The 17,341-nt window shown below is 40.6% G+C and overlaps 1 protein-coding gene across 1 annotated transcript in view; it reads left to right on the forward strand.

The window, feature by feature from the left end:
- Positions 1 to 17,291, forward strand: part of LOC103457181 (uncharacterized) — a 30,992-nt gene extending 13,701 nt beyond the window's left edge. Inside the window, exons 14-34 of the mRNA XM_017302103.1 lie at positions 926 to 1,024; positions 1,986 to 2,099; positions 2,455 to 2,562; positions 2,780 to 2,855; positions 3,013 to 3,241; positions 3,615 to 5,400; positions 5,488 to 5,661; positions 5,752 to 5,925; positions 6,769 to 6,815; positions 7,275 to 7,805; positions 10,925 to 11,045; positions 11,132 to 11,213; positions 11,654 to 11,879; positions 12,036 to 13,839; positions 13,920 to 14,093; positions 14,425 to 14,598; positions 14,728 to 14,901; positions 15,509 to 15,682; positions 15,757 to 15,930; positions 16,350 to 16,396; positions 16,474 to 17,291. Of these exons, the coding sequence (XP_017157592.1) occupies positions 926 to 1,024; positions 1,986 to 2,099; positions 2,455 to 2,562; positions 2,780 to 2,855; positions 3,013 to 3,241; positions 3,615 to 5,400; positions 5,488 to 5,661; positions 5,752 to 5,925; positions 6,769 to 6,815; positions 7,275 to 7,805; positions 10,925 to 11,045; positions 11,132 to 11,213; positions 11,654 to 11,879; positions 12,036 to 13,839; positions 13,920 to 14,093; positions 14,425 to 14,598; positions 14,728 to 14,901; positions 15,509 to 15,682; positions 15,757 to 15,930; positions 16,350 to 16,396; positions 16,474 to 17,018 (7,033 nt within the window). The 3' untranslated portion in view covers positions 17,019 to 17,291. The remainder of the gene's footprint in view (positions 1 to 925; positions 1,025 to 1,985; positions 2,100 to 2,454; positions 2,563 to 2,779; positions 2,856 to 3,012; positions 3,242 to 3,614; positions 5,401 to 5,487; positions 5,662 to 5,751; positions 5,926 to 6,768; positions 6,816 to 7,274; positions 7,806 to 10,924; positions 11,046 to 11,131; positions 11,214 to 11,653; positions 11,880 to 12,035; positions 13,840 to 13,919; positions 14,094 to 14,424; positions 14,599 to 14,727; positions 14,902 to 15,508; positions 15,683 to 15,756; positions 15,931 to 16,349; positions 16,397 to 16,473) is intronic.
- The last annotated feature ends 50 nt before the right edge of the window (positions 17,292 to 17,341 follow it).

Genomic DNA, 17,341 nt, shown 5'->3' on the forward strand with positions numbered 1-17,341 from the left:
AACCGCTCCAGTGAGAGCTGCAGATCACGTTCCATAACCTTGTTATGTTGACAGTAAAATGGAAGTGGTCAAAAACAGAAGTTAAAAAAAAGTAGCATAAATGCAACTATTCACATAGTGAATCAATAACTTTACTTCATCATCAAGCTAAAAGAAAAAGTCTCAAACTGGTATCACTCATAATTACTGCAAACACTATAATCCCAGTTAGTGGGATTATAAGGTGATGGTTGAGGCTTTGCAGTTCTTAACAGTTTAGATCATGAATACCTCTTCCTCTGAAATCCTGCATTATCACAGCAAACCTTTCTCTTTCTGAATCATTTATTTATTTAGTGTTTTGGCTGACTGCCACTTCTGGCTCTATACCAGGGGTGTCCAAAGTGCGGCTCGGGGGCCATTTGTGGCTCTTAGACTGATTTAGCATAGAACAACATTTATTGACTTTCCTGCAACCAAATTAGCTTTAGTCTAATTTATTAAACTTGGCTAAATATAGCAACCACCTTCTAATAAAGTGATCTAAATCTTACATAAATTTGTTTCAGTCGAGCCAAAAAACTTTAAAAACTTCATGCTTTTCTTTTAATACAGAAAACAAGCAAAATCCTTTTTAAATTTTTGGATCAACAATGAATAACATCCAAATAAAGACACTACTTCTGTCTGATCTATGTTCTACTGCGAAAAAAGGGATTTACAGTAAAAAAAAAAAAAAATTATCTATATTAACTTGTTTTATTCAATAGAAATATCCAGACCAGTTAAATACTCCGGTGTAAGTGTCGGTATGTGTTGCTCATGTTTTCAGCTTAAATGATTGAAATCAGTTGGTAAAATCTGTTATTTTTAACATTTATTTCAGAGCTGCTTCTGGTGATAGAAATATCTCTGTGAATCTCTTGTACTGTTTTGTTTCCATCAGCATCGGCCTGCAGACACCAGTTCTGTCTCCAACCAGCGCCGTGTCCATGAAGAGTGACCGGTCAATGGATCCAATCACCGTGTTCAGAGACAGAAACCAGTGAGAATCTAATGCTTTTATACTGATTTTCTTAAATTAAGATGCATTGTGGAAGTTTTATTAATTTGGCTCAAAGACACCATGTTTCATCATTTAAAACATGCTTGGTTTTACTCAGGATCCAGCAGCAGAGATCAGTCATGTGATCGATCAATAGATCAATCACCGTGTTCAAACGGCTCCCATCAGTATGGGTGACCTTTAGAGAACAGAACCATTAACTATTTCATTTTGAAAACACATTATTCATTGTTTAAGGCAGAGCTTTATGTAAAGAACATTTAATCAGACCTAATTTAGCTTTTGCTCAGTGATTTGGTTTCACTGTATGTATTTGGCAGAGCAGATTGGGTTTTCTGATCAAACAGGACACATTTATAAACTAGTTGTAGAAAAAGTAATTTTTGTGATTAAGTTTTTTTGTTATTTTGACACCGCCCCAAAACAAAGTACTCGGTTTGTAAAAAGAGAAATGTAAATTTGTAAATTTGTGAGTCTGTTCTACTTTTAATCAATCTATAATAATTGTTTTACTCATCTTAAGAATTTCATAAAATGCATTTAATCCTTCTTTGGAGTAGATTTACCCCCAGGTGAACATTAAACATCATGTGGTTATTGATTTGAAATAACTAATAAATATATAAATGAAGCTCCATCTGTGCCTGTAATAAATCTCATGGCACTAAAGCAGCTGGTGGTTCCATGTGTTGGGGAACAACTGCCCCCAATTAGGGGTATTAAAATGAGGGATGAGGGTAAAAACAAGAGGATTTGTTTATTCTTTTAACATTAAAGCAAAGTTTATTTAAGTTTTAGGATTTTCTCTGGGAACTGTAGCTAAAGTTTAAATCATTTAGGACTCATTTGATCACAGACGGATGTTTTTGTGAGATGCTCAGAAAGTTTCAGCTGATCCTCACCACAGGTTTCCTTCATGTGGTTGTTTTGTTTCTTCCAGGATCGATGAGGAGGAATCTGCCTCCTGTGCTGCCAGCTGCGTGTCGCTAAAGAGCGACCGGTCCATGGATCCCATAACTGTCTTCAAAAATGGAGACCTGCCTGAGCACAAAGAGTGAGAATATAAATAATGAACAAACTAACACTGTATTCATCAGAGAATTGTTTTGGGTCTCTACTGCTTTTAGAAACGGGACAAACTAAAAAAAATGTCCAGGTGTTTTTGGGTGATGATAAATGTTTTGTGATGCCACAATCACCTACCAACCCCAAGTGAAGCTAAAGCATGTTTGGTCAGATGGTTTTAGCGCTGTATGTGCTGTACAATGGCCGCTGGAAAAGACAGAGTTTTATTTTTGTTTGTCCATTCAGAAACCACTGCTGCATGCTTGATAGTTGTGGCCACATCTAGGTTTTCCTTGGAAATGCTTTTACTGTCGGTAAACTTCTGGTTCTTTTGTGTCTACCAGAATCCAGACAGCAGCCATACCCTCATCCAGCTGTTTATCCATGAAGAGTGACCGGTCCATGGATCCAATAACTGTCTTTAAAGAAGGGCACCAGACTGTTCAGAACAGGTGAGAATACAAACTATCAACTGTTTACTTTAAAAAAACACATCATAATCATAATTTAAAACAAATGTTTAATTAAAGAAAGATCATCATAACTACTTTTTCTTCAGAAATTCATAATGAAACAGTTAAACTTGTGCTGAAGGATTTGGGTATTTTGATGATGCCAATACAAAGTAAATACTGAAATAACTTTTGCTAAAATGTGTCATTTCTGCAGTAATGAGCTGCAGGACTCGGCGGTTCTCAATGTTCAGTCTGTTCATCATCAAACTGATCTGGACTCCATTTTTAAGGCAAGAACCATTTTAGATCAAACACTTTATTGTTAAATAACAAGGCTCCTCTGGGAATTTGAGCATTTTATGGTCCAATTTAATGATAGTTGCAATGATCACAGTTATGTGGAGTCACCCTCAACATAAATATATTTATTTTTTTCCTTTTTTTCAGGCTCTGGAGGAAAGCATGGTATTTTTTGTGAAGTCAGAGCTAAAGAAATTCCTCAATGTTGTTGGACCAGATTATCATGAACACTTAAAGAACAAGAGAGAGAATGAAGAGGTGTTGGATGGGGGTGAGGAAGTGGAGGAATATACCAGCGGAGAGTCATTTCTGAAGCTCACACTTGACTTTCTGAGGAGGATGAAGCAAAAGAGGCTGGCTGATTATCTGCACAGCAGTAAGATTACTTCAACTTTTAAAACTTGAAGTTTACAAAACAACCAACTAAATTAGTGCTTTTGAATTTATACTTAAACATTAATTTATGGGAAGCTTTAAAATGTGCTAAACATTTTCAAAGTTATCAAAATGTTAAAGAATTTCCTCTTCTACTAGCACATTAGTGGTAGAGTGCCCACCGCTGTAAACCAGCAGCTCAGGGTGACATTAGGCCAACATTGAGAAGTTTCCTGTATTAATGCTCTAGGAGTGCATTAAATCATATAAAAACTTTAAAATGGTGGGGTACTCCAGTTGTTCCAGGTAAATAAAATGAAAAATGTCATATTTTACATGATAAAAAATATCACAGATTTCTTTTCTTTGTACAGGGGCCTCTTCAACAAAGTATCAGCAAAGACACAAGACTAACCTGAGGAAGAGTTTCCAGCATGTGTTTGAAGGGATTGCTAAAAGCGGAAGCTCAGCTCCGTTAAACCAGATCTACACGGAGCTTTACATGACAGAGGGAGGAACCGGAGATGTTAATGAAGAGCACGAGGTCAGGCAGATTGAAATTACCTGCAGAAAACAAGACAGTCCTGAAACAATCAGAATAGAAGACATCTTTAAGGTTCATAATGACAAAGCTCAGCCAATCAGAACAATGCTCACTAAAGGAGTTGCTGGCATTGGGAAAACCATCCTAACGCAGAAGTTCACTTTGGATTGGGCCGAAGACAAATCACATCAGGATATTCATTTTACTTTTCCGTTTACCTTCAGAGAGCTGAATGTGCTGAAAGAGGAAAGATTCAGTTTGGTGGAACTCGTTCATCGCTTCTTTCCAGAAAGCAAACAAATCCGCAGTTTTGAACAATTTAGTATATTGTTCATTTTTGATGGCTTGGATGAGAGCAGACTTCCACTGGACTTCAGCAACAGTCCGATCCTGACTGACGTTGCAGAGTCCAGCTCAGTGGATGTTCTGCTGATAAACCTGATCAGGGGGAAACTGCTTCCCTCCGCTCGCCTCTGGATAACCACACGACCTKCAGCAGCCAATCAGATCCCTCCTCAGTGTGTTGGCATGGTGACAGAGGTCAGAGGTTTTTCAGATTCCAAAAAGGAGGAGTACTTTAGGAAGAGGTTTAAAAATAAGAAGCAGGCCAACAGGATCATCTCCCACATCAAATCTTCACGTAGCCTCCACATCATGTGCCACATCCCGATCTTCTGCTGGATCAATGCCACAGTCCTGGAGGATATGCTGAAAACCAGGGAAGATGGGGAGCTGCCAAAGACCCTGACAGAGATGTACATCCACTTTTTAGTTGTTCAGACCAAAGTAAAGAAAGTTAAATATGATAAAGGGATGGAAACAGATCCTCACTGGAGTCCAGAGAGCAGGGAGATGATTGAGTCTCTGGGAAAACTGGCTTTTGATCAGCTGCAGAAAGGAAACCTGATCTTCTATGAATCAGACCTGACAGAGTGTGGCATCGATATCAGAGCAGCTTCAGTTTACTCAGGAGTGTTCACACAGATCTTTATAGAGGAGAGAGGGCTGTACCAGGACAAGGTGTTCTGCTTCGTCCATCTGAGTGTCCAGGAGTTTCTGGCTGCTCTGCATGTTCATCTGACCTTCATCAACTCTGGAACCAACCTGCTGATGGCAGCACAAAACACACCACAAACAGGAGAGCTAGATTCTGCAGCAATCCAGCTTCATCAGCTCGCTGTTGACAAGGCCTTACAGAGTCCAAACGGACACTGGGACATGTTCCTCCGCTTTCTGGTAGGACTTTCTCAGCCTGTGAATCAAACGTTGCTACGAGGCCTACACACACAAACACAAAGCAGCTCACAAAGCAACCAAGAAACAATCCAGTACATCAAGAAGAAGATCAGCGATGATGTGTCTGTAGAGAAAAGCATCAACCTGTTCCACTGTCTGAATGAACTGAGCGATCGTTCACTGGTAGAGGAGATCCAACAGTACCTGAAATCAGGAAGTCTGTCCACAGACAAACTGTCTCCGGTTCTGTGGTCGGCTCTGGTCTTCATCTTACTGTCATCAGACGAAGACTTGGACGTGTTTGACCTGAAGAAATACTCTGCCTCAGAAGAAGCCCTGCTAAGGCTGCTTCCAGTGATCAAAGCCTCACACAGAGCTCTGTAGGTGCACAAAGGATTTCATACATTTAGTCTCTCACATTTCAAACAGCCTTCAGTTTTCTGTTCTTTGTTTTTCCTAAATCGCAGACTGAGCGGCTGTAACCTCTCTGGAAGAAGCTGTGAAGCTCTGTCTTCGGTTTTAAGCTGCCAGTCTTCCAGTCTGAGAGAGCTGGACCTGAGCAACAACAAGCTGGAGGACGCAGGAGTGAAGCTACTTTCAGTGGGACTGGAGAGTCCAAACTGCAAACTGGAATCCCTCAGGTCAGAACAGTTTTAACTGGTTACACTTGTTTCCAATCTTTGGTTGAACCAAGCTTGTAAAGTTTTCAAACCCCCCCATCCCATTTTTAGTCTTACAGGATGTCTAATCACGGAGGAAGGCTGCGCTTCTCTTGCCAAAGCTCTCGCCTCCAACCCGTCCCACCTGGAAGTCCTCGACCTCAGTTACAATCATCCTGGAGACTCAGGAGTGATGCTTCTGTCTTCTAGGTTGGAAGATCCACACTGCAAACTGGAAACACTCAGGTCTGAAACTTAACTTCTCCCTGTCTTTGACTGAACCAACTCCTCACTTTGAGATGTTAACACAACCTGCTGAGTTTGACCTTGATGAGGATCTGTAGGGAGCTGGTTCACTGAGGAAGACTCACCTGGCCAACCTGTTTCCTTCTACCAGTTAATCAGACTGAGACGCCCTGCAGGCCCGTAGGATTCAGATTGGACCCATTATTGATTCTCCCTCTGTTTTCCAACTTGCTCCTGACTCTGAGCCAGGTATTATTTAGTGACTTGTATGGAGCCGCAGGGATGTTTTACTAACTTCCAGCTTAAGGTAACCTTTATAGATCTCCTGTAAACTTATAAACCATGCGATTTTACCACATCTTAATGTAGCAGGGCAGATTATTAGAATAATAATCAATTGAATCTAACCTGTCTTTCCCTAATGGTGAAGCTGAAGGATTTTAAATAAGTGATTGGGAGACAGAATGACTTTCATAACCCCGGTCAGGTCTGATCTTCTGGAAAATAACCAAAAGCAGGTCCAGTTCAGCCTTCTTTTTGTCCGAGTGAATAGATGCTCAATAAATTATTAGATAAAGAAAAACTCAACTTATTTTACTGATTAAAAATATTCCAGTAAGGCCTGTTTGTTGGTGATGCTGCAGCAGGTATTGCTGCAAAGACAAAGTCCTGCTGTTCAGAGACACACATGAAGTTCTCCAACATGTCCTGGTGGGTCGCTGCACCGACCCTGGACTTGATCAATCGGAGTGAAAAACAGCTGATCATATAATCCCTGAATGTAGAAACGTCTTAGTAACATATTCAGAGACATTTTAATTCACTCCTGTTGTCTTCCTGCAGATTGGACAGCTGTGGAAAGCAGTGGCTCACACCTGGACTGAAGAAGTGTAAGTTTCAATAATAATGTAGAAGAAAAACTTTCCACATGCATTTTTAGGGACATTTCAGACATATTTGATCAACTTTATTTCTGTTTTGCAATGGCTTGTTGGCGTTTCTCAGCTGCTCCTTCTCTACTTATCTGTTCATCTGTCACCTGGGTTTGTTTCCTTGTCCACATTCCTTCCATCATCATTCCAGTATAACCAGCTTCTGATGTGTTGAGCTGCACTTCCTTCTACCTCAAGTGCTTTTACAATCCCTTATTTGCAAACTCAAGTTTGTCTCGTAATTCTCACAGTTATCTGTTTTTTTCCATCAGTAAAGATTATTTTATTTTGCTTTCTGTAGCTTTGATTCTGTCTGAACTCTAACTTTGGACATTATTTAAACCCAACAGAAACATGACTCAGCACTTTTCTAAGTAGATACCATTATGGTGACCCACGCCTGTTTTGTCTCCTTAGATTCCTGTGAACTTGAACTGGATCCAAACACAGCTGGCCGAAAGCTGGCTCTGTTTGACAACAACAAGAGTGCAAAAATCGTAAACCAAGAGCAGCCGTATCCTGATCACCCAGACAGATTTGAATGGAATCAACTTCTGTGCAAAAATGGCCTGACTGGTCGCTGTTACTGGGAGGTGGAGTGGAGTGGGAGGGTTCTGGTGTCAGTGAGCTACAGTCGACTCACCCGGAGGGGCCTGAGCAGCGAATGCTGGTTTGGTGGGAACGAACTGTCGTGGGGTCTGAGGTGCTGTGACGACGTTGGTTACGCCATCTGTCATAAGAACAACATGGCCATCGTCCCCTTGCCACAGTCCTGCCTCTCCCACAGGATAGCAGTGTATCTGGACTATCCTGCTGGGACTCTGTCTTACTATCGAGTGTCTGCTGACACCCTGACGCATGTTCACACCTTCTACGCCACGTTCACGGAGCCGCTGTACCCTGGCTTTGGGTTCTGGTATGATTCCTCAGCGACTCTGTGTTCCCTGTAAGGAAAATCCACTTTCAGTGTCACTATCATGTAAAGCAGCATAAATAATATTGATATTGTGATAAAACTAGAGGAAGAAAGAGCAATGAGAATATTTGTAGTAGTGAATAAACATCCATGAACGTTTTTTTTCTGATTGTTTTACATTATTTTTGAACAATGTGTCATTCTTCTTATGTTTTATTGTCTTTGTTAATCTCGATAACCAGCTGAGATTTGCCTTTTTTGGTTGTAAATGAATATTAAACTGGTTTTCTAAATTGCTGTTGAGTTTCCATTAAAAACACTTTTTTGTTGATATCTATTGACACTGTGGTGTGATGATTTTTATCATAGTAAAATCTTTTATTACCATTATTTGTGTTGATCTGTTTTAATACCAAAGTAACTTTGTTTCAACAGATGGATTTTAAAAATGTGCTTTGTGAATAAAATTGATTTGGACATGTTTTGAATCAACACAAAAATAATAAAAATACAGTAATATTCAATATTTAAAACATTCCTGAAAAGTTTATTAAACGGCTGGAACTTAAATACATAAATTTTAGGCATTAAAAATTTCACATTTCATTTAGTCTCATTTTGTTTTGTTTTTTTACATATTTTGTGGATTTCTTAGATTATATTTTGTAATGTATCTCGAAAGTAGCAATAAAATATATATTCATGGAGAAAAACACTGATGAAGTAAAAATATAATTTCCCAGCTTTATGTTATTTTAATGACCTTTTCAGGATTTCCTTAAACTGTTTATTTTACTAAAAACAACCAAATATATGGAAACAACGTGAGAAGCTGATACATGCAAACGGACCTCCAGTACCGACCAAATCTCAGGTCATAGCGTCTTTACAAATGACAAAAACAATGACTGATGGAGTGATGGCAAAATATTTCACTTTCTGCACTACTGTAATAAAACACATATTTTACAGTAATTTTTTTCTGGATTCTGATTCTGATGGCAGCAGGCGAACATGTGACCAGATTTCACTGCAGGATGGCGTTTCTTCTGTGGAACAAACAGGAACTGTAAGTATTTTCCCAAAGGCTCCTCCTTGCTTCATGACAGGACAGACAGGTTTCATGTCTGCTGAGTTTTCATCATTAACGTTGCGGTTATGAGGTTGAGAGCCATCTATGAGCCAAATGCTCGCAGTCGTCTAGCGACAAGGAATAATCAGCGCCGACTCTCTGGGTGATGGACAGCCGAGAAATTTCAACCTAAAGTTAGATCAGCAGGTAAGATCTGTAAACCTATGTTAACTGGTTAACTGTGATCTCATTGTAGCTTCAAGCTGCGTTTTGGGGTGTTTGTACATTTGAATGCTGCACAAAAATGTTTTTTTGGTAAATCCCAATAATCATAAAGTATTGGACATATAATCAAAGTATTGAACATATAATCTTAAAGTATTGAACATATACATCTGTGTGTCGTTCTTATATAATATCAACACTGTGACGGTAATCAGTGAAAAAATGCAGGAAGTGTCAAAACTACCCAGACAACTTTGGATTAAGATGAGTGTTAATATTCACTGACAGTCTGTTCCTCAAATCTTCAGTTTTAAAGTATTTAAAACATAATGGATAATCAAATGGCTCATTTTGCCCCCTTAATGTATCTTACTAATTCAAATTAAATGAATAATAATACATATTCTGACCAAAAATACTGTATGTGTGGCATATAGAAGGGAATAATATTACAGTAGGTGATGACTCAGCATGTTATTCTTTGTGATAAGGTGTGAGAAATGAGTGCTGGACATTTGCCACCTAAAACAACTTGTGGGGTGGAAGATGAGCCTCAGGGTGAAGCTCAGAGGTGAGATTATAATCTCTTGACAGCCTGTTAATTTTTCTGACTGCATTTCAACTCTCCGCTTTGTATTTGTTAAAGGACAAACCTGCAAACGGCAGAATCCAGCGGATCTGAACCAACCTGGAAGCCACTGAAGAATAAACGCTCAAAAGACTTTGATATGGATTTTAGTAACTCGCCTTGTAAGACGCAGTGAGTAAAGTTTTATTCTCTAACTTTCTGTGACTCACATTTCCAGCATTATAAGCAAACCAACAGTGACCGGTTTGTTGTTTTAAAGCTCTGAGCAGGAACACGAAAGCAAATGCTCTGGAACTGGACCAGAACCAAGAGTCCAACCTCCTGGTGCATCTTTGAAAAGTGACAAATTTCTCAACATACCAATGGATTTCAAACCAGCACCTTCTACAGAAATCCGGTATGTTTGTGTTAAAGTGTTTCATGTTATATGGACCTGATAGGTTTACATTGGTACACAGTTTTGTGAAGTGGAAAAAAGTTGTTTTTACCCAAATTATTGTGTTTTATTATGTCTACATATTGTCAGGCTTCAAGAAAATGATCAAAATGTGTTGATATTTATAATAAAAAGCAGTTTCTGACTATTTTTACAAGAAATAAACATGTTTATGTAATAGTTTCAGATGCCATGGACGTAGTTGGAGTTTTTAAACTTGACAATGATGATTTGCCTTTTGCCTTAGTGAAGGAACTGCTACAAACTAATAAATGATGTACGTCAGCACAATTTGGGCTTTAATCAGGTGTCGGTTTTACTGTCAGTGAAAAATGGAATCAGCTGGGATTTCTTAGACTTCATGCACTGTCTGGTAACGAGGTTCAACCGGAATGAAGCTTTTATTACTGGCTGGAAATCATTTCCTAACGTTCCTCCAGATGACATGTTGGGATAAATAAATAAACTGAACTGAATTATTGTCAGTTAAGGGAAGAAAGAGCTGGAGAGCCAGGATTAAACCCTGGATTAGGAAGAGCAGCAACCTGTCCAACTGGAAAGGCTTAAAAAGAAACAACTAACGACAACATCATCGGAATAAAAGTCCAAAATCCTGTGAATGACCAAAGCTTTGTAAAAAAGAGTTTTGACCCAATCAGATATGTAAATTAGCACTTTGTTTCTATTTAACTGAACTGTAGCAAACATTCCTCTAGGTTTCCAATAGAAAAGTTGCATCACAGATTAGATCAAAACAGAAGTAGAAGATGCTTTTTCTGACAGACCAGTTTGTGTTTGTCACGTTTCTATTACAATCTGTTCATTTGATTTCGCTGTGGCCCCATCAGTAAAGCTCCAGGCTCACCTCTGCCCTGCTTGTCGATGAAGAGCGACTCTTCCATGGAGATTGCAACACAGTTTAAATACAGACGTCAAACTTTTCATACCAGGTAAAACAGTTGAATTTTCCAACCATTACAGTTATATTTTTGGATGATCTTATATTAGTTTAAATCTAAATTTCTTTCTTTGGCAGCATCAGCCAAGAGTTCCCAGATGAGTCTGGGGATGAATCTGCTAGAGAACAGCATCAAAAAGAGCTGAACTCTGTATTTAAGGTAAAAACAAACAATTATTACACAACCTCAAAAGATAAAGAAAAAACACTCAATCTATTACTCAATTACTCCTATTACTACCAGACACACAACTTTCTGCCTTATTGATTTATTGGTGCCACATTCTGTGTTGCAGCAAGTGATCAGAAGTGCCAGACTCTCTATCAATACAGTGGAGAACAATATAATTAATGGCATAAAGAGAAATAGTTGAGTCTGTGTTAGTTTGCAATTTTTATTTCAACATTTGAAGGTTAAATTAGCTTCTTTAGCAGCATTTAGTTTGCAACAGGTTTATCACAGAAAGTTCCCTAAAGCAGCTGGTTGGCCATGACAGATCCAAACAATAAAGAAATTCAGTTGCAGCAACTTTTTGTTTGTTCATGTTGCTAAATTTCTATGTAATCTGTGAGATTAAACTGAATATGTGTCTGTTCCAGATGCTTGAGGAAAACCTAATGACTTTTATGAGAAATGAGCTGCAGAAGTTTCAGATGATTCTGAGCTCTGACTATTCAGAAGCTGCAGACAATCAGGAGAAAGAAGACGAGAGAAACTCTGCAGATCCAGAACAGGCCAAGGGCAGCAGGGAGACGTTTCTGAAGCTGTCGCTCCAGTTCCTGAGGAAGATGAGGAAAGACGACCTGGCCGACTGTCTGTGGAACAGTGAGACATTTCCAACTGATTTAGTTTCAGTTTATCTTTTTATATAATGCCGACATCTATATCACAGCCATATCTGTTCCAAATTTGAAATTATTTTAAATAACTATTAATTATTGCATTTAGAGGTTCTGCTGTTAATCTCGTTGACTCTTTTAGGAACCTGCGCAACAGAATGCACACAAAAGCTAAAGTCCAGCTTGAGGAAAAGATTCTGCTGTGTGTTTGAGGGACTCGCTAAAGCAGGAAATCCAACACTGCTGAACCAGATCTACACAGAGCTGTACATCACAGAGGGAGGCGATCGACAGATCAACGAAGAGCACGAGGTCAGGCAGATCGAAGCAACGTCCAGGAAGCAGCGCGTTCAAGAAAAAACCATCAGACAGGAAAACATCTTTAAAGCTTCACCTGAAAAAGACAAACCAACCAGAACAGTGATGACCAAGGGAGTCGCTGGAATTGGGAAAACGGTCCTGACGCAGAAATTCGCTCTGGACTGGGCTGAAAACCGGAGCAACCAGGACATCCAGTTCATTTTCCCCTTCACTTTCAGAGAACTCAATGTTCTTAGAGACAAACGGTTCAGTCTGGTTGAACTTGTTCATCACTTCTTTAATGAATCCAAAGAAGCACAAATCTGCAGATTTAACGACTTCCAGATCGTGTTCATATTTGATGGCTTGGATGAGTGTCGACTTCCTCTGGACTTCAGCAACAATGAGGTCCTGACCGACGTGACAGAGTCCACCTCTCTGGACGTTCTGCTGACAAACCTGATCAGGGGGAAACTGCTTCCCTCCGCTCGCCTCTGGATAACCACACGACCTGCAGCGGCCAATCAGATCCCTCCTGAGTGCGTTGACATAGTTACGGATGTAAAAGGGTTCACTGACGTACAGAAGGAGGAGTATTTCAGGAAGAGGTTTGTAGACCAGAAGCAGGCCAGCATGGTCATCTCCCACATCAAGATGTCACAAAGCCTTCGCATCATGTGCCACATCCCGGTCTTCTGTTGGATCAGCGCCACCGTTCTGGAAAACGTCCTGAAAACCAGACAAGGCAGAGAGCTGCCCAAGACCCTGACCGAGTTATACATCTACTTCCTGCTGGTCCAGAGCAAAGTAAAGCAACTGAAATATGAAGGGGGAGCAGAGACAGATTTAACCTGGAGTCCGGAGAGCAAGAAGATGATCAAGTCTCTGGGGAAACTGGCTTTTGATCAGCTGCAGAAAGGAAACCTGATCTTCTATGAAACCGATCTGGCAGGATCTGGCATTGATATCAAGGCGGCTTCAATTTATTCAGGAGTTTTCACACAGATCTTTAAGGAGGAGAGAGGGATTTACCAGGATAAGCTGTTCTGCTTCATCCATCTGAGTGTTCAGGAGTTTCTGGCTGCTCTTCATGTCCATCTGACCTTCATCAACTCAGGTGTCAACCTGCTGGATGACAAGCAGCCAAAACAAAGGGTGTCTAAGGCCTTTAAAAACCAGCCTAATGTAAGAAAACTTCACCAAACTGCTGTAGATAAAGCTTTACAAAGTCCCAATGGTCACCTTGATCTAGTCCTTCGCATACTGGTAGGTCTTTCACTGCCGGCCAATCAAACGCTGCTCCGAGGCCTGCAGACACAAACTCCAAACATCTTACAATCAAATCAGGAAACAGCTGAATACATCAAGAAGATGATCAGTGATGGTCTGTCTGCGGAGAAAAGCATCAACCTGTTCCACTGTCTGAATGAACTGAACGACCGCTCCCTGGTGGATGAAATCCAGCAGTACCTGAGATCAGGAAGTCTTAGCACACGAAAACTGTCTCCGGCTCAGTGGTCGGCTCTGGTCTTCATCCTACTGTCATCAGAAAAAGGTCTGGAAGTGTTTGACCTGAAGAAATACTCTGCTTCAGAGGAGGCTCTGCTGATGCTGCTGCCAGTGGTGAAAGCCTCCAACAAAGCTCTGTAGGTGACGAACTGGCACAAAAGTAACTCTCACAACGCAAATCAGAGTCATTTTGAGTTTTACGTAAACTGTTTTTCAGGCTAAGCGACTGCACCCTCTCTGAGAAAACCTGTGAAGCTCTGTCCTCAGTGCTCGGTTCGCAGTCTTGCTGCTTGAGAGAAGTGGACCTGAGTCATAACGACCTGGAGGACGCAGGAATGACGGCGTTGTCTTCTGGGATGTTGGATCAACAGTGTGGACTAGAGTCACTGAGGTACGAAGCATCCAGTTAAACATCAGTGCTGGGTCAACATCCACCAATCTGCTAACACAGCAGAGCTAATTTCTTATTCAGCAGTTTTCTTAACTTTGAAAATCTTTAGTTTCCCCTAAATTATGTACCCATATAAATTCTAATTGCTAATTTAATCAGCCATTTTGCAAACTTTTTTAAGCATTAGCGTTAGCTTTTTCTAAATACCATTTTAGTGTAGCACTTTAGCGTCAACAGAGCTAATGTTTACGGTTTCTGCTTTAGGCACAACTAACTTTCTAGTTAGCAGTAACAATCTGTGTAATATTTTACCTTTGCATTTGTTTTTCAGGGTAGCTGACTGCAACCTGACACAGAGGAGCTGTGAGACTCTGTCCTCATGTCTCAGTTCCAAGAGTTTGAGGCTCCAGAGTCTGGATTTGAACTACAACTGCCTGCAGGACGTCGGACTGAAGCAGCTTTCTGATGGACTGAAGAGTCCGTACTGCAAACTAGAGAGGCTCAGGTAAGAGAAACTGAAATGTTTTTTATTCAAGACGTTGACCAAAAGTTTAAAAGTAAGTCAGCAGTACATCCAATCAGATGCAGACGTGTTAAAATCCAAATGATTCTCTTTGTGAAATTGTGTTTGCAGTTTGACGGCATGTGGCCTCTCGGAGCACAGCGTTGAAACTCTGGCCTCGGTGCTCAGCTCTCCCTCCTGCAGCCTCAAATCTCTGAACATGAGCAACAACAACCTGGGCGAGTCGGGGCTGCAGCGGCTCTGTGCTGAACTGAAGAACAAACACTGTCAGATGGAGACGGTCATGTTCGTTGCTTTTATTACTAAGACTTCAGGCCCTTACCTCTCGAGCTAATTCACAATTTGTGTTGAGATTATTATTAAGATAAAGACAAATATGTAGCAAACTGACATGAAATTCACAGCCTTCAGTTTCTTCCTACCTTCACTAACAAAGCAGAATCCAGATTTCAGGTTTGTTCTCCTGTGATCAAACTGGGACAGATCCAGTTCCAACGCCAGTCCTTTTGGGTTTGACTGGCAGTTTAAAACTGCTTCCTAAATGCACTTCAATATGTTTTCTCATGCATTTTGCATCGTTTTCATCATAAAACAACTTTGTAATTACATGTTTTCTTGAATAATACTTTTTTAAAATCATTTTTTTCAACCTGTAGCTTCTTACAAGCATTTGGTGGGAATTTCATGTCAGTCCATTGATTTCCCCCCATTGTTTATATATTTTTTGTATCATATCTTCAAGATTTACTCTGTTTTTAAAAGAGTTAAGAGAGTTAAGTTGTTGAGAAGCGTAGTTACTGGATGAAAAGTTCAAAATGAGACTTAAAAAACCAACTGAAATTCATGAAATTCACTCTGTTCATTAATCCTGTTTAATGTTTTATTTTTCTAGCCTGTGTGGATGCCAACTCTCAGAAAGATGCTGCAAATATATATCCTCAGTTCTCAGCAGTCAGCCGTCCAAACTGAGAGAGCTGGACCTGAGTAACAACAACCTGAGAGATGCAGGAGTGCAGCAGCTGTGCAGTGGGCTGGAGGCGCCGCACTGCAAGCTGGAAACGCTCAGGTCGGTCCAACCTGGTGGGTTTTCATGCTTCTTTGTAGACTTGAACATAACTCATGATGTGTCTCAAACACCAGACTGTCAGGCTGTCTGGTGACAGGAAAAGGTTGCGGCTATCTGGCGTCGGCCCTGAGCTCCAACCCGTCTCACCTGACAGAACTGGACCTGAGCTACAACCATCCAGGAGTCGTAGGGAAGCAAATGCTGTCGTCTGAGCAGAAGGGCCCACAGTGGAAACTGGCTAATCTGAGGTATTACACATGAAATCTACCTGCAGAGATCTACACTCAGATGGAAATTCTGACATTTTATTGTCATTTATTTCTCGCTAGCTAAGCTAGCTAGAGGAGCAAAGCAGTTTGATGAATTCGAAAATGAGCATCAGAAATAAAATTTTAATCATTTTAACTTGTATTTTATTTTCTTAAAATGACAGAATTACAGAAAACAAACTGATAAAAACATTTATGGTGTTTGATTCTTTTATTTTTTCCCCTCCAACTTTCTGAGGCCCCCAGTTTAAAACACGTTTCTGATTATAATTCTATCAGCGAACAATTTATCATAGAAAATTAGAAAAATGCTAAGCCCTCATCAACAATGTCTCACAGTAACTAGTACATGGGAAACAAATACGCCCAAAACTTTATTGTTGCCGTTTTCTCTGCAGTTTGGACCAAGGCGGAGAGCACAGGCTACAACCTGATGTGAGAAAGTGTAAGTTTCATAAACGACTGAATATAAAGCTGGGAGTTGTTTTATTGTGACATCATTTTAATTTCCGTCTCTGTCAGATTGGTGTGAACTTGATCTGGACATGAATTCAGTGCACAGACAGCTCCGCCTCTCTGACAACAACACGGAGATTCGGCAGGTGGAGGACGAGCAGCCGTACCCCGACCACCCAAACAGGTTCCAGACCTGCTGGCAGCTCATGTGCAGAAACGGCCTGACTGGTCGCTGTTACTGGGAGGTGGAGTGGAAGGGAGCAGTTCTCATCTCTGTGAGCTGCAAAGGAATCAAACGAAGTGGGAAAAGTGAGGACTGCCGGTTCGGAAGGAATGATCAGTCCTGGACGTTGGAGTGCTCGGATGTGTTTGGTTTGGCCGCCTGGCATGTGAACAGAGAAACAACCATCCCCTCCTCCTCGGCCCCCCACAGAGTAGGAGTTTATCTGGACCATCCTGCAGGAACGCTGTCCTTCTACAACGTGGCCTTTGACAGGCTGAAGCATCTCCACACCTTCTGCGCCACATTCACTGAACCCGTTTATCCCAGTTTTGGTTTGTGGTCTGGAGCCTCAGTGTCTCTGTGTTCAGCAGCTTCAAAGAAACTTTAAATATGTTTCAGAGTAAATATAACAGCTTTACATAATTAAAGCTGTGCAGCAGCTCTGTGCATAACTGAAAACGTTCTATGTGAATAGATAAGTTAAGCTGTTACACTTCTAAAATTAATTTAATCGTCATGTTTTCTATGAAACCAAAGGATCTCCACACATCCCGCTTTACGTTTTACGGTGGAGGAGCAGCAGAGTTTGAAAACACCAACACATAATCGTCTGCACCGCCATCACAGCCGTTTAATCCGTTGCCAACAGGCAGTAATGTGATTTTCCTTCCTGGTTCCATCCTGGTTCCTTCCTGGTTCCATCCTGGTTCC

Source organism: Poecilia reticulata, linkage group LG21 (assembly GCF_000633615.1).
Source record: "Poecilia reticulata strain Guanapo linkage group LG21, Guppy_female_1.0+MT, whole genome shotgun sequence".
Lineage (NCBI taxonomy): Eukaryota > Metazoa > Chordata > Actinopteri > Cyprinodontiformes > Poeciliidae > Poecilia > Poecilia reticulata.